The 23,267-nt window shown below is 38.9% G+C and overlaps 1 protein-coding gene across 10 annotated transcripts in view; it reads right to left on the bottom strand.

The window, feature by feature from the left end:
- mical2a (microtubule associated monooxygenase, calponin and LIM domain containing 2a) overlaps positions 1-23,267 on the bottom strand; it is a 70,713-nt gene that overhangs the window by 43,977 nt on the left and 3,469 nt on the right. For all 10 annotated transcript variants that reach the window (XM_079588115.1, XM_079588110.1, XM_079588107.1 and 7 more), the window contains exon 2: positions 9,235-9,592. In XM_079588115.1, coding sequence (XP_079444241.1) covers positions 9,235-9,495 — 261 coding nt within the window. In that variant the 5' untranslated portion in view covers positions 9,496-9,592. The remainder of the gene's footprint in view (positions 1-9,234; positions 9,593-23,267) is intronic.

The raw sequence follows: 23,267 nt of genomic DNA, 5'->3' as shown, positions 1-23,267 counted from the left end.
GCTCTAAATATTACACGTTCATAACCAGCAATATTTGACATGAGTTCCATCCATTCAAGGTCACTATTTTCATTTAAAAACAGAGGAAGTACGGGACAAAGAAGTGATGATTTTGTTTTCACTACCTTTCAAATTCCACACGAGAAGGGAATAAAGATGTCTAAGACATGTCGTCCTCTATTAGACCTTTGTGCACTCTTTAATATATTATTCTTAAACTCAAGGAGCCTATTTTACTCAACAGTGAGCAAACAGCTCTTGGCCACACTTTCAGGAAGTATCCTTGAAAGAGAAAATCCTAGCAAACAAGCTCAAAGAAAATGAAGCACTAATGCAAATGTTTATCCAAACAACAGAGCTAATAACTGGAGGCGCGTGTGTGATTTCATCAGCATTAAATCATAATTACAGTTCTGTCATATCAAAGGCATGATTCATGCATCAGGCTTGTGCAGATGCGAGAAGTCACGACGTCAGGTTCCAGGACGTGTCTGGGAATGCCTGCTGTGGGTATGACTTCATTCCCTCTGGTTTGGTGATGAAAGATCACCTTTTATGTGGAGAGATGATCTTCACACACACATCTATTCTCGAGTCACAGAAGAGAGCCGCACTCATGCAAAGCTTTAGCTCATTTTTAGTCCAGATGGTACAATGTGACCTTTTTCTTCGTGGTCTTTTAATTTCCTAACCCTCCTTTTGATTTCCCACGCACACGGTCAAACACGACTTCAGGATGGTCAATTGACCTCAAAATAAGGAAGCAATAGTGAGGGCAGCGAATGCTTCCTGTCACAGTGTGTGTGTACAGCAAAGACTCTCTCAGCCTGTGCTGTGATCAATATTGTGATACACTCGGGTTTCAGCCCCTCCTGATCCTGGAGCTTCTCATGTTTTTATAGACCTCGATGTCTGTGTGTCCCTGGTGCTGTGTCAGCGGTGGCTATTTACAGATCCCAGCTCGCTAAAGCACCGAAAATGTCATTAAAAGGCCTTCAGCTTCCATTAATAAAAAGTAAGACAGCTTTTGTCATAGTGTGTGTGTCTGTGCCTGGTAAACCCTGCATTGTGAGGATCAAATGTCCCCACAACAATAGTAATGGCCGACATTTTTGACCTTGTGGGAACATTTCTTGGTCCCTGTGAGGAAAACAGCTTGTAAATCACACTAAAATGATGGGTTTTTTTAGGATCTGAAAAAGAAGAAAGTTCTCTGTGAATGGTAGGGGGCTAAAAAACGTGTGTGTGTGTGTGTGTGGTTTCCCCTTATGTTTTGAGGACCAAATGTCCCCACAAGGATAGTAATGCCAGTACATTTTGATCTTATGTGGACATTTTCTGGTCCCCCAATGAGGAGAACAGCTTATAACTCATACTAAATGAAGTGCAATAATCTGACATCCCCCTGGGGACAGCAAAAAAGATGCAATGATTCATAGACTAGCATAATTCCTATTCTAAAAGTGCGAACAAATGTTAATCCGCTTTAACTAATACAATAAGAGACATCTATCTCATTTATATAGCTATGTATTTGTGTATTTGTGTCTTTGTAAGTAACATGGTTGAAAGTATCAATAACAGTATGTCTTTTAGTTTAGACATGTAAACTTAGGTATGTCCTCAAGATGGAAAGTGTATTGTGAGTTACAGAGTTGAAAGCATTAGTGTGTGTGTGTGTGTGTGTGTGTGGACAGTGTCAAATGGAGTCTACAGTATGTACATATTTTTTAATAACAGGACATAGTGCACCAATATGACTGTGTGTGTGTATATTTTTGAGTAACAGTTGAAACAATCAATAGGAATTGTGTATTTTTAAGCAATAAGTGTGCAAGTATTAATGAGTGTGTTTGTGAGTAACAGATGAACGCATCAATATACAGTAGGACTATGTGTGTATTTGTGAGTAACAGAGTTGAAAGTATTAATAGAAATTGTGTATTTTTTAATAACCCAAATTGCAGGTATTAAAGGAGCGTGTGTATATTTGAGTTACATGGTTGAAATTATCAATAGGACTGTGTGTATTTTTGAGTAACAGAGATAAAAGTATAAATAGAAACTGTGTATTCTAACGTGACAAGATTGTAAATATCGCCAGAAATATGTTGGTATATTTGTGAGTAACAGAGATGTATCAACAGCAGTGTGTAGCAGTGTGTGGCAGTGGTGCAGAAAGTGTTGGGTTGAGAGACATTCAGAGAAAGTGAGCAAGTATTAAATGCCTGAATGGAAATCTGTTATTCATCAGTGCCTCAGGTATGAGATTAATATCTGTTACTCAAAAGTACACACAGTCCTATTGAGATTTTCAACCCTGTTACTCACAAATATACAGACACACTCCTTTGGTATGCCATTTGGTTTCTTAAAAATACAAAAATGTTATTAATACTTTCAACATGTTACTCAATAACACACACACACCGTCCTACTGTATATTGATGCTTTCATCTGTTATACTGGACGGACCAGTTACCTCCAGCACAGACTGACAGGCCAGGTGCACTGTCTCTGTTTGACTTTACCTTAACTAAAAGCCACAGAGACTGAACAAAGGCAGCCTATTCAGAACAGACACAGAGGCACACAAGCACTGCGGGGAGAAGATTGACCATCCCCACAGACTAATGAAACGCTCCATCAGTCAGAGATATGAACACAATGATCACTCTTTTGTTTCTGCTCATTCACACCCTGAAACTGAGCCGAGCAGTAGTCCAGAGGTGAAGTGTCCTGTGAGTCAGCATGGCGTGTTTTCCGTCCAATAGTGTGTGCTCAAAATCAGTTCAGGTGGTTTTTTTCCCTTTAATTTTTTACAATAGTTGCCCCTAATAAAGAAAAATAACAGCTGACAGCTCTTTAAAAATTTTAATACTCAAATCAAATTGAATACAATAATCGTCATACAAATTGTAGTAAATCTGAGACAAATGTAATTATAACTGAGAACATTAAATCTCCAGAGTGATGAAAAAAACATCCTTTGAGCAATAAAAATCCCTTTTTTTTTCTTTTTTTTAATCCAGCCAATCACTGTACAAGGCCAGGCCAATGTCAGCTGCAAAATCCCTTCACACCGCTGCCACTTCAGGATGGTTCAGCCTCTTTTAAATCATGGAAAAGTCAGCAGGATAGGAATTGACGGCATGACCTGCCAGATGAAACTTCCTGGTGAAAGCCACGGTATGCGTTGAAGCAACAGTCACTTTACACAAAGCCCAGAGGAACAGAGAGCAGAGACCACCTCACGGCAGGACCAATAACTTGAACCCATACACACTTCTAGCACACAATGTGATCACAGTTTGCTTGAGCAGTTTGCTCAATTAGACAACACACCACTTCGAGAAAGCTGCTCGATCGACTGAAGCAGACCACCTGGAGAGAAGCCTGGCCTCACAAGCATTCAGGCCCGCACGAGAATAAAATCATTTAAGGATGGCGAAATGGACTATAATAGCGGAACACAAGTCCTGGTAATGCCACTGTATGATTTGTTGACATTGCCCAAGCAATCATGAGTCATAAAGTCACAGCTGTAAGCAGACTGCACACATGCTCAAACACACACACAAAGAGAAGAACTTGACTTTCCCAATGTGAAAAACAGTGCCTCTTTGCGTGGGCTCACAGAGTCTGGGTCAGGAGCTCACACCGCTCAGACTGAGGAACGGCTCCAAGTATTTACCACAGAATCCGGGAGTGAAACCACTACACCAGCCCTGAAAACAGCCAAAAAATGTATTAAAAACTAACTTTTTGTGTCAACTTCATTTAACTGCTGCCCAATGTGAGACTCCATTTACTGTAGGAGTCATTCTGTGAAATGGAATGCAAATTTAAAGCAAATTTTATAGAATTATTTTATTTTATAAGACAATTAATATATGTAAGTGTTAAACAAATTGCACTGTGCCATCTCAAACTAAAATTAATAAATACTAATAACATACATTTTGACACTATACCATTCAAAACTTTGGGGTCAACTTTTATTCAGTAAGGATGCATTAAAATGATACATTATGACAGTAAAGACTTTTACATTGTTACAAAATGTTAGCCTAATACTTTCAAATGCTGTTCTTTTAAACTTTATTTGCAAAGAATCCTAAAAAAAAAAAAAATCATGCTTTCAACAAAAATATTAAGCTATATTAAACAGTTCTTAAAATTAAATTATATATATACACACACGTGTGTGTGTGTGTGTGTGTATATATATATATATATATATATATATACAATATTATACTGTTTGTTTGTTTTTACTATATTTTTGATCAAATAAAATGCAGCATTGTTGAGCATGAGATACCATACAGCAATAATAAAAGAAAACTAGCATATCTAGAAATACTCATAATCAAAATCAACTATTCCAAAAAGTTTTGTAATAATAACTGATCCTAAATAATTTCCATATATGTTTATAAAAATTAGACAGCAAACAAAAATACCACGGCATGAAAATACAAAATCACTCACTGCCCGGTATCTACAGTGTTAAAATGATTTTCGCATGTCTAGCCTGAATGTCTAAACTTCCAGATAAAGGCTCTGATTGAGTCTCTGCAATGGTAATAAAGCCCGTATAAAACAATAAAACAGGCAGCGGCGGGCTATCCCGCTGGTTGATAAAGAGAGATGAGCTCATATCCTGGACAGACTGTGAATCTGGCAGACAGTTGGAGGCTGGTGAGCAGTGATATCATATCACTCTTCCTAAAACACACCTTTTTTTCCAACTCAAGTCAAGTCACAACAGGATGAAGGGGCAGATGGTCCATTATTCATCAGGATGTTAAAACACATTCGCGATGCCAGTTTAATGTGCAGAATTTCCTAAGTAAGCCATTTGTATGTTGGCTTTCCAGAAGAGTAAAGACACTTTGTGTCACTTTCAAAACATTACATTGTCTGTTTCAGCAATTCAGCATGTCAACTTGCTCAACCAATGGTGTGCGTTTGAGCCAGGACAAGCTGTTGTCTGATCAATGGCAAATTATCAATGAAAGGGGCTCCAGAGGTGTGTAAACAGTAATACGCTAAAAAAAATGCTGGGTTCAGCATGTTGGGTCATTTTATTGGGCTATTTTTAATATTTCCGTGTAGTTTTTTTGTAACGGCTGCTGGGTCGTTTTTACTGTCAATTCAAATGATGAACTCCTAACATACCTACCCAGCGCTGGGTCAATGTAACCCAATGTCTGTGCCAAACTGGTTAAAACTGGATACATTTGTCAATGGTTATTTTGTGTTCTGTTCTGAGAGAAAACTTCCTGAATGAAATTAAGGTTTGTATTACAATGTATTCCTGTCAAATTTTTACTTAAGTTTCACATTTTACCATTTTTGTTTACATGTACATCGCAGCTAACCTCTGCTGGGAACGCTAGCCTTCTAGGCCACCGGATCTACACTCAAAGTGAACAACGCGCCGGTGCCACAATGGCAAATAACCTAGAAATTGTTTTTAACCCAGCATGTTTTAGAATGTAGTCATTCAAGTCTCATTCAAATAAAAAAGCATCTTGCATGCAAAGTTGTGTTAAAATGGTGAAGGAAGGAAGGAAGGAAGGAAGGAAGGAAGGAAGGAAGGAAGGAAGGAAGGAAGGAAGGAAGGAAGGAAGGAAGGAAGGAAGGAAGGAAGGAAGGAAGGAAGGAAGGAAGGAAGGAAGGAAGGAAGGAAGGAAGGAAGGAAGGAAGGAAGGAAGGAAGGAAGGAAGGAAGGAAGGAAGGAAGGAAGGAAGGAAGGAAGGAAGGATGGATGGATGGATGGATGGATGGATGGATGGATGGATGGATGGATGGATGGATGGATGGATGGATGGATGGATGGATGGATGGATGGATGGATGGATGGATGGATGGATGGATGGATGGATGGATGGATGGATGGATGGATGGATGGATGGATGGATGGATGGATGGATGGGAGTCAAATGCTTATTTAAATACTCCTATGATCCGTCATGCAGTTACTGCATACCTGGCTTTTCTGAATCAGTGCCATTAGGCAACGCTGCCGCTGCGCTGGCTTTGATTACAGTGTGCAGAACAGCCTTTAGTCAGGACTACTGTACATAATTACCACCTTTATTACAAAGAGGTAAATTGCACTCTAAAAAGAGCTGCATAATTGCACTGCTTCACATCAAAAGCATTAGTGGGCTGTTTATTGCCCGTATGAAGTGAACTTGTTAAATTATGCTCTCTTTGAAATACTTCAAACACTTGCTAACAATAAGCTGGGCCTGACTCAAGCAGCCTTTCAAAGTGTGTGTGTGATGGGGAAGTTATCATAATGAACCGGCCAGTTTGATCTCCTAAAATAATCATATCTGCTGAGTGATGCTGTCTTGATGAGTGTAACTCACAAGCATACTGATCCCAATGGAAGCCAGCAAACAAACTGAGTCAGAGATCGCAGATTCTACCTGAACCTTAAAAGCCACGTCATCATCCATCTAAAAATCTCTTCGAACAGGAGCATATTAAAACAGATAAATCAACTCATCAACTTTAATCACCTTCCATTGTCAATTGTGCTCACTCCTGTTGCGTGTCGTAAAGTCTTGAGGCTAAGGAGAAGAGGGCGGGAGAAACAACTCTCTCCGATATTTTGAATTTGGATCACAATACCCATTTCAACTGCTAGCTGTCAATATTACAAACTGCACCTTTAGTGAGATACTGGGCCCTATCTTGCACCCAGCGCAAATGACTTTGTACACCGACGCATGTATCATTCCTATTTTGCACCCGCGCACAGCGGACTTTTCCCTCCACAGATGCACGTCGGTGAATTAGTGAAAGAAGAGGAGGCGTTTTCCGGCACAAACGTTCCCTGGTGCTATTTTGCAGTTCCAGAAAACAATTCCGCCACTGACCAGGAAAAACCTAGTCTAAAGTCAGTGGCGCGTTATTCAGATGCTATTTTAAGGGTGCATGCTTGGCCATAATGTAGCGTGTGCACAACACACATACACTTTGCTTCTCTCATCTACACAGACACAGCAAGTGCCATTTTTGCAAACCATACATAATTACAAGGAAAAATATTACCACACGAGGGAAATCAATGTGGTGTCCATGAAGATGTGAAAAAATAGGCATAAATCTAGCTTACACATTTACCCAAATTATTCAGGCTAATTGTAGTAATGACGGATCAAACCTGTTTGATCAATAGTGGCAAGACACATCGGTATATAAGGACATCTGACAAAGTGGGCTGTCCGTCAAGAACCAGGAAAATAAACTCTGAAGACTGCGAAATCACCGTTACCATCATGTAAGTTGCGTGCGCTGGCAAATCCGCCGTTATAATAGCAATCCGCCATGGAACAAGCGCGTCTGCTCTTAAAGGGAATGTGAGATGCCGCTCTGATTGGTTTATTTCACGTTACGCCCAAACCACACCTATGAATAATGGAGCTACTTTAGACCAACCCATTTTAGATTTGCGTCGGGCGCAAGAGTCATTTATCCCTCAATAATAATAGCAACAGAGATCCGCCCACAAAGTTACTTGCGTTTCGCGTTTGATACTTGCGTTTCAGATCGTTAAAATAGGCCCCACTATTTTTTACGACTTTTACGATACATCAAGCGTAGCGTTAGTTCTGGCAGGTCATGTTAGTCAAGCTCGCATCAGCTGACTCTCAGCTGATCCACATCTACCTATAGGAATACGACGCCTATCACCATATACATATATAAGCTCCTTCAGTATTATCAGCAGCTGTCGCGTTTCTCAGGAGCGAATTACCCTCCTCCCTCCCCAGCTCCTCCTCTCTTCAGTCAGGATTTGGCATTATGATTCCCCTTGAATCAGAATAAATTCTCGAATTATGTTGTACTTTAAAATCTTGAATTAAATATATTTGCATACATTCATGTTGGTTATGTACTGTTTACCCTAAGGGGGGTTATTGCTGCTCTCTCCATGCTAGGCTGCACGGATGCGCAGGGAGTTCTTGCCCAGAACGGAACCATACCGCCAATCCAAACTGTATGCTAATTGAATCACATTTGACGATAGTGGTCCTGACAGAAATAAGCTAAGTGGAAGGTACATTATTTTGTGTGTGAAATGCAGGAAAAATGATCTGCAGCTATGCATTGGGATGTTATGAGTGATGCTAAAACGTTTCACTCAAAAATAAAAATTGTATTATCATATACTCATCCTCATGTCATTGTAAAGCCACAAGACTTCGTTCATATTCGGAACACAAACAATGAATATTCTCACAATAAAAATAACAATTTTTGTCCATCCATTCAAAGTCCACGCAACGCAACCACAATTTTCACGATTCAAAAACTACATAAACACACTGTAACAGTAATCCATATGAATCCAGGTCTTCTGATGAGACACGATCACCTTATATGATGAACAACAGATTTAATTTATGCATTGATTAACACACATAGAGCACATCAAATATGTTAAACTGAAGCTCAAACATGCGTTCCTGACATGGAAGAGCCAATGATGTTTGTTCTAAAGTGTAAAACTTGCATATTTGAGCTTGAATGACATGAGGAAGAGTAAATGATGACAGATTTTTGGGGAAACTAGCTTGTTGATGATGTGTATTGTGTGAATCTAAACTAGACACTACATCCGCCATGTTGGAATTGTCATGTGACCTACGATGTCAACCACCTCAATGTTCAACAGCATTTTTCCGTAATCAGTAGGTCAGCTGTTAGGACATTTTACATTCTTCTTTTCACATAGTAGAGGATTAAACTGGATCGATCTATGTGATTGCATCATCTGGCCGGCAAAACAATTTGTCAGATGAAAAGCCTCACTTCAACATGCCACACAATTTGAATATAGAATATATAATCAATAGTATCATTCATATTATATACTTAGCAAAAATGGTGACTAGCGTGTCATATGAGCAATAGCAGTGATGTTAGCCTTACTGCACACACACACACACACACACACACACACACACACACACACACACCACTAATAAGCTCATACAATAAAAGAGGACGCCACTAAAACCAGAGAGCACTCGTCTAACGAACAACATGTGTCTATGATATCATATGAAGATGTCATAGCATACAAAAAAATCAAGGCCCAAAATCAGGGAAAATCTATAAATGTTTGGTTTACAAAAGTTTGCCAGCTCATTTAAACATCATAACATATTCCAGTATTGTTATTGTCTTGGCATTCTGCAAGCTCACCTTAATGCCCTCACAGGCTTTGCCTTTCGCGTACTCTTTGAGGCTGGCTCTCTTGTCCAGTTTACTCCACAGGGCTTTGGCTTTCCAGCACGTCATCATGCTCTTCAAACAGCTGTAGAAGGTGCTGTGCTCCAGAGGGTCCAGCTCCAGGTAACTGCACATTATATTGAAGGCCTGTAGGCTACTTTTACAGTCAGTGGCCTGAACAAAGTTCTCAAACAGACGTCCTGCCTGGTTCTTCTCATCTTCAGCTTCGCCCATCGTCTCCTTGGTGGGAGTGTGGACGCTTGTGATATCTTGCTTCTTGCTCCAGTGAACAGCTACACCCACACTACGGTCTCCTCACTCATGGCCAAATCTGGAAAAAAAAAGAGAAATGTTTATTAGTTCAAATACTTTCTGAATAAATTAATTGGGCTTGGCTATTCACAACTCGTCGCCACTGCTAAAGTTGGGTCAATGACTTGACACTGTTTTTGTTTTTGTTTTTCTATGACAAACATGTTTAATCTCTACATTCAAATTCATTTGATCTTTGGGAGGGCACAATAAAAAACATCTCAGGGGGGGTTTGTGATTTTATATAGAAGTGTTATGATATAATGAAGAAAAATATCTTCGGATCATTTGTTATAATTTTTTAGAAATGGTTTTAATCATGATTAGTCACATCTAAAAAAAAGTTTAGATACTGTGTGTGTATGTATATGTGTATATATGTGTGTGTGTGTGTGTGTGTGTGTGTGTGTATATATATATATATATATATATATATATATATATATATATATATATATATATATATATACACACACACACTGTATGTCATGGTGGGTTGTAGAAAGAGAATGGATGTGAGGGACCAACATATATAGCAAACACAAATGAGGATGATTAATCAAACACAGCTGAAGCAAATTAACTCATAATGATGGTGACCATGGTAACAAAGAAGTGGCGGGAAAAATGGACCAAAGGAAAAAAATGAAAACAAACTGTGACATTATATATATACACAATTTTATATATTACAAACTTTTATGATAGGCTATATATACACTGTGTGTGTGTGTGTGTGTGTGTGTGTGTGTGTGTGTGTGTGTGTGTGTGTGTGTGTGTGTGTGTGTGTGTGTGTGTGTGTGTGTGTGTATTACACAACACAACATGTTTATGATTTTTTTTAAGTAGCCTATTAAATGTAAACTTTTTTGAAAATGATATACAAGTTTTTCAAAACAATATAAAACCAACATGAATACAAACTAAACTTTTTAAAAGTTTTTTAATCTGCTGAATGCAATTTAGGTTGCCATACTATACTATTCCCTAGGGCAGGACTCCAAACACACTGAGAAACCTATCCTTCAAATGTCCGTAATCTGATACATTCAAAAGTACATCAACAACGACAGCAACAGAAGATGAAATATCTTATTCTTGACAGGCCGAGCCTGTATCGGTTACATCTCGACAGCGGTTTGACGTCAGATACCCGAGTTCATCCATCCGCAGAATCTTGCTGTTGACTGGAGAGATAACTGATGTAACCAGACTGCCAGTCATGCACTTTTTGCAGAGCGCGTAGAAAGAAAAACTAAAACTGTTTGTCTTTGCCCTGCTAATCCGTGAACGGGACAGAGGTGCGCTTTTGCAGGCAGTTGGGGACACGTCGCTACCCTGGCAAGAAACTCCGGTGGTGTGTATTTTTAGTGAACTCCCCTATAAGATTTCAAAGCCCTTCCACTTCCTCAAGATAACAAGCACACTTTAAAGACACCACAAAACATAAGCACACTTTCAAGACTAAACCTAACACTACATAGAAAGCGAGACCTTTACTGTAATTATACACATGCAGTCTGTAAATATTTCATTAGATACAAAATGTCTAAATGTTCATAATATGTAAAGTGTTGAAAATGGGATCATGTCCTTTCTGTTTGGAAATGAACCCGAGAGATGCCTTGAAAGCACATGAAAGCAGACGGTTTGCTTTGGTAATACTAGACTCGGTTTACTCCAGAACACTTTTTTTCTTTGGGATAGGAGGACATCCTCTTGATTTTGTGGTGAGCTAGAGTCAATGCCCTGAGGTGTAAAGGAGATGACAGAGCATATTTATTTATTGCTCTTTCATAGCCCTCTCTTTTTAAAGGAATAGTTACTGTATGACTTTCCTTCTTCTGTGGAACACAAAAGGAGATATTTAGCAGAATGTCCAAGCTACTCTAAGCAAAAATAGATACTAACCACAGGCTGTCAAATAGGGTGTGAGATACAGGTATTACAGGTGAAACTCGGAAAATTAGAATATAGTGCAAAAGTTCATTTATTTCAGTAATTCAACTTAAAAGGTGAAACTAATATATTATATAGACTCATTACATGCAAAGAGAGATATTTCAAGCCTTTATGTGTTATAATTTTGATGATTATGGCTTGATAATATGACAGTGAATGTGTTTATTTATTACACGTACAGTACCTTTTGGTGTTAACTGGGTTATGGACATTTTATTGTATTCACTGTAAAACTTTTTTTACTCTTTCTTATATTATCTTAACTGTTAAAAGCTCTTCTAGGGACAAGTGTTGCGAATTAGCCATGGCTATAAACACTGTGATACAGGCATCGGATTGTTCTTTATGTAATAATCTATGTTTCTTTTGTATCTGTCCCTATTCAAATAAACAAATAATAATAATAAATGCTTATGAAAACTTCAAAATTAGAATAATCTGAAAAAGTTTTCATAAGCTGTAAGCCATAATCATCAAAATTATAACACATAGACATAAAGGCTTGAAATATCTCACTTTGCATGTAATGAGTCTATATCCTATATTAGTTTCACCTTTTAAGTTGAATTACTGAAATAAATGAACTTTTGCACCATATTTTTGAGTTTCACCTGTACTAACAAAAACAATACTTTCTGGGATTTTGTCAATAACTAGACAATATTCTGCAGTTATAGTTGGTGCCTCCGGGAATACAGACTTACATTCCTGTCTGTTCCTCACACAAAGCGCTATGGTTTGTGCACGTCACAAGTGTTTATGGTGCTTTGTTGTCTTTTGAGAGCTTGAAAGTATGGGTGTGTGATTTGTATTGTCTACAATAAAATCGGAATTGTCGTTTTAACTTTAACTAGGGATGCACCAATGTTATCAGCCGATAAAATCGTTTATTTTCACTATCGACCATCAATCGATTATTTAAAAACAGCCGATGATCAGGGCCAATTATATCCTGTCAATCAAAAGAAACGTGCAACTCATGCTGTGTGTGAATAAAATGTCTCTTGTGTTGAAGTTAGGGCTGTTAAAGTTAAACCAACACTAATGGCGCTTTTCCATTACCAGTACCAGCTTAACTAGACTCGACTCGCCTCTTCTCGGCTCGCTTTTAGCTCGCTCAGAACCTCGCTGAAGGTGATACGAAAAAAAGTATCTGGAAGCAGGTACCGGTACAACTTTTACACAGTGGAAAACCAAACAAAGGCGAGTCGAGGCGAGCTGGTACTGCGTAGTGGGAAAGCGCCATAAATAACTTTTCCTCTTCGGTCGCCCTACAGGTTGGAAGTGGAATTGTCCATTACCACTGTCGTAAAATAATTTAGCCTACCCGCAGCTACTGTCGCACGCACGCTCGCTGGTTATCCAGCACCGGCTTTGGAATGAACAATGTCCACAGACAAGGTAGAGTATGTTGCATGATTTCATGAAAGTATGATGTATTGCGGCATCAGAAACGAAGAAAAGCTAAATAATGACTATTGCAACGCTTGACGTAAAGCAAGTCAAATTTGTAGTTTTCTTATGTCTCATTAGAACTACAGAAACGCGACCCGGTCTGGCAAACTTACATAGTGCGGTTATAGCAGATATAGGGCCGCAAAGCGATTCCAGAAGTGCCTTTCACCCTGTTACGACTTGATGAACCACTGATACAATTTTGGAAACATTATTTTAAGGTAAAAAAAAAAATCTTTAGTGTTGCTTTAAGGCAATAACTCATTAACAGTTAAAAATAGCGAAGTTAAAGCAGGCTCTGTTCACTCTTATTTCTCTAAAGGTACAAACCAGTCAAGGTACTAGCACAAAAATACATGTTTTGTGAACAACACGAGGATGAGTAAATGAAAACCAAACTGTAATTCTCAGGTGAACTACTACTTTAAAAATTGACATGGAGCTGAAATATGGGCAGGAGTGAATGCATCTCTGCAGTTACCTGAATATTTCAGTGCTTCCATAAAGTCCTTCTCTCTCTCTCTCTCTCTCTCTCTCTCTCTCTCTCTCTCTCTCTCTCTCTCTCTCTCTCTCTCGCTCCTTGTATATAAATATCATTAATACTGTTATAAACTTGCAGTCAAATATCCACTTCTACAGTGAGGCAGGCAGTTCAGTCAGCATTAAGGGGAACGGTGGCAGTTCTAGGCAGGCCAGATCTCAGTGCCGGTGTGTTTTTAGGACTCTGTTTTGCTAACGGTGGACTAAGAGAGGGGATGTGTCAGCTCTTGTCATGTGGGTGTTAGACGAACTCCCTCTGGAGACAGACGCGCTAATGCTCGCGTTCACTGCATTCCAGCAGCCAGACGCCGAGCATAGCTGTGCATCAGACCACACCTCTACACGCTTATTTACATGAGAACAGGCTCTGCAGATACTCCACGCTGACGGCAACCCACAAATATGAGGCTGCAAACAACTTAAACTTACTGGTATGTCTTATGAAACTACGGGATTAAGATGTAATGCTCTCAATGCATTACAAAGTTATTAAATCATGTGATCTACATACCAAAAGACAGCCAAAAATATTTTAAGTTCTATTACTTCCTTCTGAATATGAATTCTGAAGAACCATAAAATAGTCAAAACTGTGTTATGTTGCATGTTTCATTGAATAGGTTGCATCCAGTTCATCTTGGAAATAAAATAAAATTCTTTTGATTTTTGTGTAAAAATTACAATGGCCCTCATTTATCAATCTTGCGTCGAAACGGCGTATATGTTGGCGTAAGATTATGCTTACACTCCTCTCACCGCCTGATTTATGAAACTGTGCGTACCTTTGAAATTCAGGTGTACGCAATACCTGCCTCTTGATAAATGCAGCGGCTGAAAACGATCGTCATTAGATTAACACGCCCCTATATATTCACGTCTCCGCCTCCCCCACGCCCTCATTTTACGCCATGGACACACGGAAGACGGCAAAGAGGAGAAACTTCTCCGGTGGAAATCCAGTTTAAATCGCTGGTTGGTTGAGCAAATTACCTATCACAATGCATTATTTTACAGCACGTGTTTTGAAACTATTAGCGTTGAATTTCGCATGACGTCACATGTAATGGGGTGTACAATAGTGATGATGATGTGAATAATTGCATGACAATTTGTAATATTCTTCTTAGTATTATGATTTTGATTATTAATGACGCCTATTGTTATTTAGAAGAAGAATGTCTTTGTTATTTATTATTATTTAAAAGAAGAAGAATGTCATTTTAATTATTTTGTCAGTCTGAATTATTTTTTGGTCATTGAAAGCCTTTCATTACTGAACCCAGTCCGTGCGCACCTGCCGGGCTTAACTCACAAAAATAAACACTGAAGTTTATAATTTCTATGTTGTTGTTTTTTTACAGTGGGTCATAATATATCATATCTTTAGTTTGTCAGTGCGTTTTGTGGTGTTAGGAATTGTTTTTCTGCGCATTTCAGCACTAACTCAAAACGTGCGTACATGTACACCACCTCCTGAGCTGGCGTAGGATTTGAGCGTGCCGTACGCCAACGTCCATATTGATAAATCGCAAAGTCACCGTGGTTTTGGGTGTACGCCAGGTGTACGCTGGAAATTTGGTGTACGCACTTTTCATAAATGAGGGCCATTGAGCGTATACGATAATGAAAAATAAAGGCTAATTTGTGCCAAGTTATTCTTTGTACGTTTTGCATTCATGTAGTTTTTATTCAATTTTGAAAAACTTCTAAATTAAAAAAAAAAAATCTAATGCGTCTAAAAATGTCATGTGGTGTAACCCTCAAGTAAAGCATAATATTGCAGTTTGGACCATCCTGATTTTTTTACTTTATGCCTCCCAAAATCAAAATGCATTGTTGTATCTCTGTTGTAATGTATAGGTAATGTACAAGTGATCCATGTTTTCAATGCACAGTGTGCAAACTTAACAAGCCTAAGACGTTCAGCTGAATTATTTAATTACAGAAAAGCTTGTTAAAACATCATAAACATGCAACCGCTTCACCACAATCACATCTACTGCATCCAAACCCAAGGCAATATGTGGCCTTTTTAGTATGTAGCCTACTCTTGGAAAGCTAAATTAAAATGTGTCAATAACTATAACTGAGCGTTACTGGCATGTCAGACTTCATGGATGGAGGAAAATGGCTATTAGATCAATCTGTTGAGGCATTCCTCTTGGGCAGTGAAAGGTAGCGCATACTGTCCCCTCCGTGTGCGCTCTCAGCTGAATCCTCATTGTGCTGACTTACATACCATGACTTCACCATCTGACCGAATGGAAAGGGCCACTGCGGGCAGACGGCACTAACCCACAGATCTCCAGTAAAATGTGTGCGCACGCACACACAGTCTGCACACGGGGAAAAAACATTACTGGGAATAATTGTGGCAGTGCACTCTTTAAAATACTGTTAAGTCTGCCCTTTAATGTGTTGATGGGAATTCCAGTGATGTTAAATATATCCCACAATAATAACACCAAAAGCAAGAGCCTCAGACGGCATCCATTTCTACAGTATGCACTAATACATTTCAAGTTGTGCATTATGAACCAACTACAATGAGCATTATATATCAGTAAAAATATGATTTTTAAATGTTTTTGAAAGAAGTCTTATCCTCACCGTGAGGTTTTCATTTTGTACCATACAAGTGAAATATTGAGTAAGTTACAGTAAGTCAATTTCATTGCAATTAACATGGTTCTGGGTGTGGGGCTCAGTTCCCATCATGCATCATCAAAAGGAAAACAAGAATGATTGAATTACCGCTTTATTATGTTATTGTAATGGTGGTGTCTATGAACAAATAGTCTAATTTGTATTATTTTATTTTTAACTGCTAAATACAATTTATTTCTAAGCATTAGGGTTTACATTGATTGTAAAAAAAAAAAAAAAAAAGTGTGTCTCCACTTCTTTACACTGCGGAAAATAGAAGCCAAAAATATCCCATAAACGGGATATTGTGTAATTTGGAGGCTGAGTCTGCACAGTTAGTGATCGTGAGGTGGAGCCGTGGTATCAAGGTCCAACTCAATCGCAAGTACAGGTGCTGATCATGACGTTACACACAAATTATGAATTACACCCAATCTTATTGGCAAAACGAACATTTAAACATATGTACAGTATGTCAGCGTGAAAAGAACTATCTAAACTGTCAATAACCATCTTTGGATTTTTTTTTTTTTTTTGAAGTCTTAGTGTAATTGGATTGTTTTAGTTTGGCTTGCCCTGAAGTCAATGGGTTTTTTGAATGGGGTTTTGGTTAAATGGCTGAAATAAGGTCTGTGGTGAACAACACAAGCTCAAAACTTTTACCTTTTACTCTACGACATAAAATACATCAATATTACAAGACTCGTGATTTTTTTTAAGCTGTTATGGTTGCTAATAAGTGGCTAAATGCTACAGACGCTGTCAAGGAGATTAAATGTCATCACGCTGAACTTTCACAGCATCATTATGCTTATAATCGTGCTTGTACACTATTCTAACTCAATCTTTCTGGGAAAATGTTTTTAGATAAAAACTGAAAGAGTTGTCGGAAGCTTAGAGATGGTGACGTTGAAGTCATGTGACCGTGGTGTAGTTTGTTTATAGCCTTAGCTTTTTACTTCTGGCGACTGCATTTAGGCTTAAAAATTCATAAAAGTTGTGTTCATCTGTTATAATTATCTTGATGGACAAAACGTGGAAGTATCTTAAACTTTAGTTAGTCACAGAGCTTGTTTTTAGCGATAATCCAAAAGTAATGGAAAAATCCTATACATTTTTTTGTCGAGGGAACCAGCGTGATGCTAATGCGATTGGCCTACAAAGTGGCATCAGACCTGAACCACTTTATATTATACATGGAGAGGGTGGGGTTTATTACCTATACTGCAGCCAGCCACCAGGGGGCGATTGAAATGCTTTGGCGTCACTAAATCGCATGGCTATTATTCATATATGAGACACTAATTTAGTTTTCACGTTTGGAGCCAATTTGATAAATTTAAGTTGTTTCCACACCCCTTTATTATCATGAAAGCCTTTTTATAGGGGACAGAGTCCAATAAGACACAGTCCAGCAGCGAAAAGCAAATGGCTGCTAGAAAAACAGATCCCAGGCATGAAGTGTGCAGCCTGCTGTTGTTGCAGTGGAGAGCTTCCCGCTATCAGACCAAACAAAAGGAAGCTGATGTCAGTGAGGAAACAGAGGGAAAGCTGGGAGCTAAATGTAATTGTTAATTGCCACCCTATACAAAGAAAACCAGGAAGGAACCCCCATCCGATAAGCAGACATTACGCCTGCTAACTGCATGGCAATCTCAGAAAACAATGTTTCCCAGCATCCCTCACGGGCTTAACCTTTCCCCAGTGCAGCAATCACACTCCCAGTGTCTCATACTCGCAGTAAAGACATTGCTTCACGAACGACTGCCAAAACAAAAGGAAGCCGTCTTGGACAGAAGTACAAACAGTGTGTTATCTAAGTGGCCTCGGTGAACGTCTCATGAGAAAGTCATTAATTCACACAGAAGTGAGAGTGCGAGACGGAGCAGCTGCGGGCCGTCTTAGAGGTTGCCTGACCCTTTAAAAAAGGAAATTTATCTTAGGACACTCATGTAAGTTTGGCAAAGCACTCTGGAGAATAACCATTTGCACAGATGATTATACAAATAGTTGTATAAGCCTTGTTCTTTCACGTGTGTGGTTTCGAGTTAGTGAATATGATGAATGTACCATTACAGTAATGATCATTTGGACAAAAATGTGCTTATTAATATTAAAAGTGAAAAAACGTATGGCATTTATTTAAAAACTTATTTTTTTATTACTCAAACTGCTTGCAATCACATCATTCTCTATAGGGCACAGCTGATTGGTTCCTGCTGTAGTAGTAGCCAATGAGCTACCTGCATTTGCATCACACTTCAGAAACCCTCCACTAGTGCTGGGTATCGATTCAAATTTCAAGAATCGATTCGATTCCGATTCTCAAGATCTTGAATCGATTATCATTATTCGATTCGATTCGATTCGATCCGATCTGATCCGATCTTATATTTTTAAAATCAAAAGTTTTAACTGTTCATGAACAATCAAGTGTTGGTATTAAATAACATTCACAAACATACATTAATGTTGTAAAAATGTATTGTTCACTCAATGTATTGATGTTAGATAAGGCATTAATGTTAATGAATGATGTATTAATGTAGTGTTACCAACTAAACAGGAGATAAAACGTGTTTTATTTGACTTAATTGACTGTCCTTTTATTTAATCCAAAACTGCGTTCATATTTAAAAGGCCTTTTAAACTAGATACAACGAACCGCACACGATACCACTTTAGGGGCCGTTCACATATCGCGTTTTATGCGCGTGCAAATTCAGTGAGAAGCACTTCAATGCATCTCAACAGGTCATGTGACAAAAACCAGCGGCCTTTCCGTAACAACATGGAGAGCTCGGCCGAACAGCTGATCATAGCTGTACAGGGCGGCTTTTTATTTCTCATCTCAATGAATATATCTAGTAGTAAAGCTAATGCAAGGGCTAGAAATCAATTAATTATTTGATGATACTTCCTCGTCATCATGGAGAGCGCAGTTTGCACGAGTTTGCACCGCTTTCTCCTCTCCACAAGCGCGTGCTCTCCCGTTGCGTCTGCCGTTGCTATGCAACCATGAACAGAGGCGCGCCTGGAAAACGAATTTGCACGCGCAAAAAACGCGCTATGTGAACGATTCATTCCTCCTTTCTGGTCAACAAGTGGATTCAGAGAAACCACATTAGCAGCGCCGCCGGTCGCCGTGTCTCAGTGTGTTTATGGGGAAAATGTAGGCCTGTTATTAAATCGATCCTCTGAGTTACGGATCGATCTTTAGAAATTAATATGAAAATCGATTTAGAATTGGTGAATCGATTTTTTCAACACAGCACTACCCTCCACCTTCCCCAGCTCCACCTGTATAGATCTGCTACGGGTAATTCATCATGTACACTATATTGTACAGCAGCAGCATGTCTTACTTGCTAACAGCAGCGTGTCGCGTGTGTATTATTGGTAGTAGCAACTCCCGTACTTGCTCTATAGCAGCAGCACCAAAAGCATTTTTATCTGTCACTTGATTTTGTTAGCACTATCGGTTAGGTTTACACCGTGTCCTAACTACACGTGACGTGATAAAATTCCAGCGACAGCAAGTGTGTCTGTCCACACTAGACGCGACGCGACTGTGAGACACCACACGTCAATCAAAAATCACAGCCATTCAGAACAGCGTGTGGGCGGAGTCTCTCTGTGAAAGCGCACTGCTGGCCCGCACTCGCATTGGAAATGGGTAAGGACATAATCAAATCAAGAAATAACATTATTAAAAATCAAAACATTAACAAAATATACTCATTGACTAATTTTGTTATGAAGTACAGTTGTATGTTTGCATAGAATTCAGTTTGAACGCTATATTATATGCTTTCAAAATCTGAGGTAAATTATCCATTTGATGATTAAATATTCATGACACGCAGAACTTCCATCCAATGAGATCTCTGTGTGGGCGGATCTGTCAGCCGCGACGTCGCAGAAATAGGAACCGTTTCTAAATTAGAAACTTCGCGTGTCGCCGTCGCGTCTGGTTAGGACAAAAACTCTGATTAACATGGAAAAGATACCTTTTATTGTGTGTCGCGGCGTCGCGTCGCGTCGCGTGTAGTTAGGACACGGTGTTACGGTCGGGTTTAGTGTAGGCGGTAGCTTATGTTATTTTCAAATGCGATAGAGCATTATCCTTTTATCGCCACTCTCTGGATATTTCATTTCTAAACTGCCATTATACCTACAACATTCAACGTAATAAAACGTTTGGCATATTCACCTTCGTCTGTTTTGGATAAAACTGAAACGCCACTAACTGGACATTTCACTTTGAATGAGTCGCAAAACTTGCAAAACGCAACGTAATATTTTGCAGTATTTCCAACAAGGCAGCACTTGATTCTGACACGTAATAAATGCTCCGATCAACCGCACGTCCCCGGTCAGGACTAGCATTGACTTACAAAATGACATAAGCGTCCTGTGGTGGGCTCTGAAGGTCAACTTGCATTACAGCAGGGCAGAAATAGTGAGGCAAAAGAATTGGGGCTCAGAATAGACAGCTCTCGTGTTCCAGGAGAAAAGAAAAACACACAGCCATGCAGATCAACCGCTACCTGAAGCCCACCGTAGCTCCTCACTGAGCTCCTGAGGCCAGTAGATGTCAGTATGATAGCCGTCCCAATCATATAGATCGACAGAAGCGAGTGTTTTTGAACATCTAACTATAAATTACAGGAACTGTCTGTCTGTCTGTCTGTTATTCGCATATCTCTCGAACCATTAGTCCGATGGATTTGAAACTTGACAGGTGTCTTGCTACAGGCATAAGTAAGTGCAGTGCCAAGTTTGACGTTGTTTGGATAAGAAATCTAAAATATATCGGTAAATATATCGGTAAAAGAAGCACACATTGACTTTTGCCACTCTAGTTTAAGTAAATAGGCAATAAACAGGCAGTTAGCCAGATACACACAGTGTTGATGGTTTTGTGTATCCTTCATGCTGTTGTTGCAGAGTCAAAAGCTTTTATTTTTTACCAAAGTAATTGTCAGTTCCTCTACATGTCATGCTCTCCAAACATATGTATCTGCTTATTAATGAGACTTCATTATATTTTTGAATAGAGTCTTGCACATATTTATTCACCCACCTGGAAGACCTTTCCAAAAGCGCTGACCAGGAAACATGGACTCATGGAAAGGTGCTTTTACAGGGGAAAAGGAAAGTTCACAGGTCTAATCTAAAACACGGCTCCAGCCTGACGTCTCTGCTACATGTCAGGGTTTTTTTTTATCCAGTTGCCACGGAGACCCTAAATATTTTGTTGAGCGTGATGTATTAAAACAATTTATTGTGCTAGTTGATGATGAGCTCATAGAGAAGCACTGTTGATGGCTTATATAGTGTAACCGACTGCAGTTTAGAAACCGTTTACAAACTCCCTGAGCAGCAAACTTGTGTTTAAATCAAGCTTTGTTGAAAACCACTAATTACAAACTGAGACAGAGCTGCCAGTAAATGCACTTTCAATCCAACACTGAGAGGACTTGCAACAGAACACCCTCAATGGCTCGTCATGAAACACCAAAAACCAAATACATGCCAACAGTTTTAACTTTTTTCAGTTTTAATGTTGCTAGATGGATGCTAAGGTGGTTGTTAGGACTTTGCCAGGTGATTTCTCTTTTCTGGTCCCTAGATATGCCTCAGATCCCTCCTTCAATGAAATTGTAACTGATTGCTTAGAAAAGTAATATCACAACTCTCTCAACAAGCCGTATTATTCAAGCTTTATACTACAGGGCTGTTGAAGGCTTGATTCTGATTAGCTGATGAACATTCTAAAGTGTGCAATAATTGTTTTTCAGGAAATGCACAGCTAAAGTAGTTCCAGGCAGGTTTTGACCGCATTACAGTTCCATATCACTTCACCAAATGATTTCAGGTAGTGTCTCAAGCCTCCCTTATTGTTTTGGAATTAGCGACTGAGGCTTTGGATGAGATGCGTAAGAAATTAGTCCGACACACAAGAACATGTTAAGGACAAAAATCTGACAAATGTCTTGAAATAAAACATGAGCAATGTCTTGAGGCGTGGCAAATGCAGAGGTGGCCTGTAGTCGGCCAGAGAGAGAGAAAAAAAAAAACATTGTATGCAATGCAACTGAAATTGCTTTATCTCTGTTATATCTACAATGTTATCTCATATTCACTCTTAATAGTGTATTTATAAATGCATGATATATTTGAAAGCCGATAACCGATATATTGGCCGATAAATCTAAATATAAAAATAATTTTTGAGAGCATGATTACAAAGTTTAGATTACAAGTAGCCTAGTTTGAACCAGTGTAAGTTTATTTTAATAAATTTTACACTCCTATGGCCAACTTTCTTTAAAAATCAAATGAATCATATTTCAAGCATTCAAAACCATCATGGCAAACAGTGAGCATCTTTGTCTCAGCTGAAGGAAATAATCCATTACTTATTGGCTTTAAAATATCCGCCAAATCTTTTTATTGGACCAATGATGATAATATTAAAAATGAACATGTATCGGCAGATGCCGATAAGGTGGCCGATATATCGTGCATCCCTATCTTTAACCAGAACTATTGTTACAATCACGACTGAAAACAAAAACAGCGTTCAGTCTTGCACAATAAACACACTGCGTGCTATAGAGACGCATTTAGTGTGATCGGGTTGATTAACAACAGGAGAAAATGGTAGACAGTGCAAAACAAGGTTCACCAACTGCCCTTTTTTTTTTTAACACACCAAATAAGGGGACATCATTGGCCAGTGTTTAAACAGAGTAGCCTATAAAAACAAATTTATAAGTATAACTGATTCCCAATATAAAGATATACGTACAACATGATTGGTTTCATGTCTTGCCAAAAAAGCGTTCTTTCCACACTATTTCTGTGCTTATATCAACATGGCAAAGCTCCTCAGTAAAAATTCCTTATTTAACAGTAACACATGGACTAACTTTTGACAAATGAGGGTGTCGGAGTACACAGAGTTCAGGACACACAACTGGCAGAGTGAGCTTGTCGGTGTCTGATGTAGAAGATATCTTCAGATGGACTCAGCACTGCTGCTCTAGTGGACAAATGCACTGACCGTTATTGAGGAAATTCCA

Source organism: Phoxinus phoxinus (genome assembly GCF_949152265.1).
Source record: "Phoxinus phoxinus genome assembly, chromosome: 2".
Lineage (NCBI taxonomy): Eukaryota > Metazoa > Chordata > Actinopteri > Cypriniformes > Leuciscidae > Phoxinus > Phoxinus phoxinus.
Note: the sequence above shows the minus strand (reverse complement) of the source record. Positions and strands in the feature narration are given on the sequence as shown.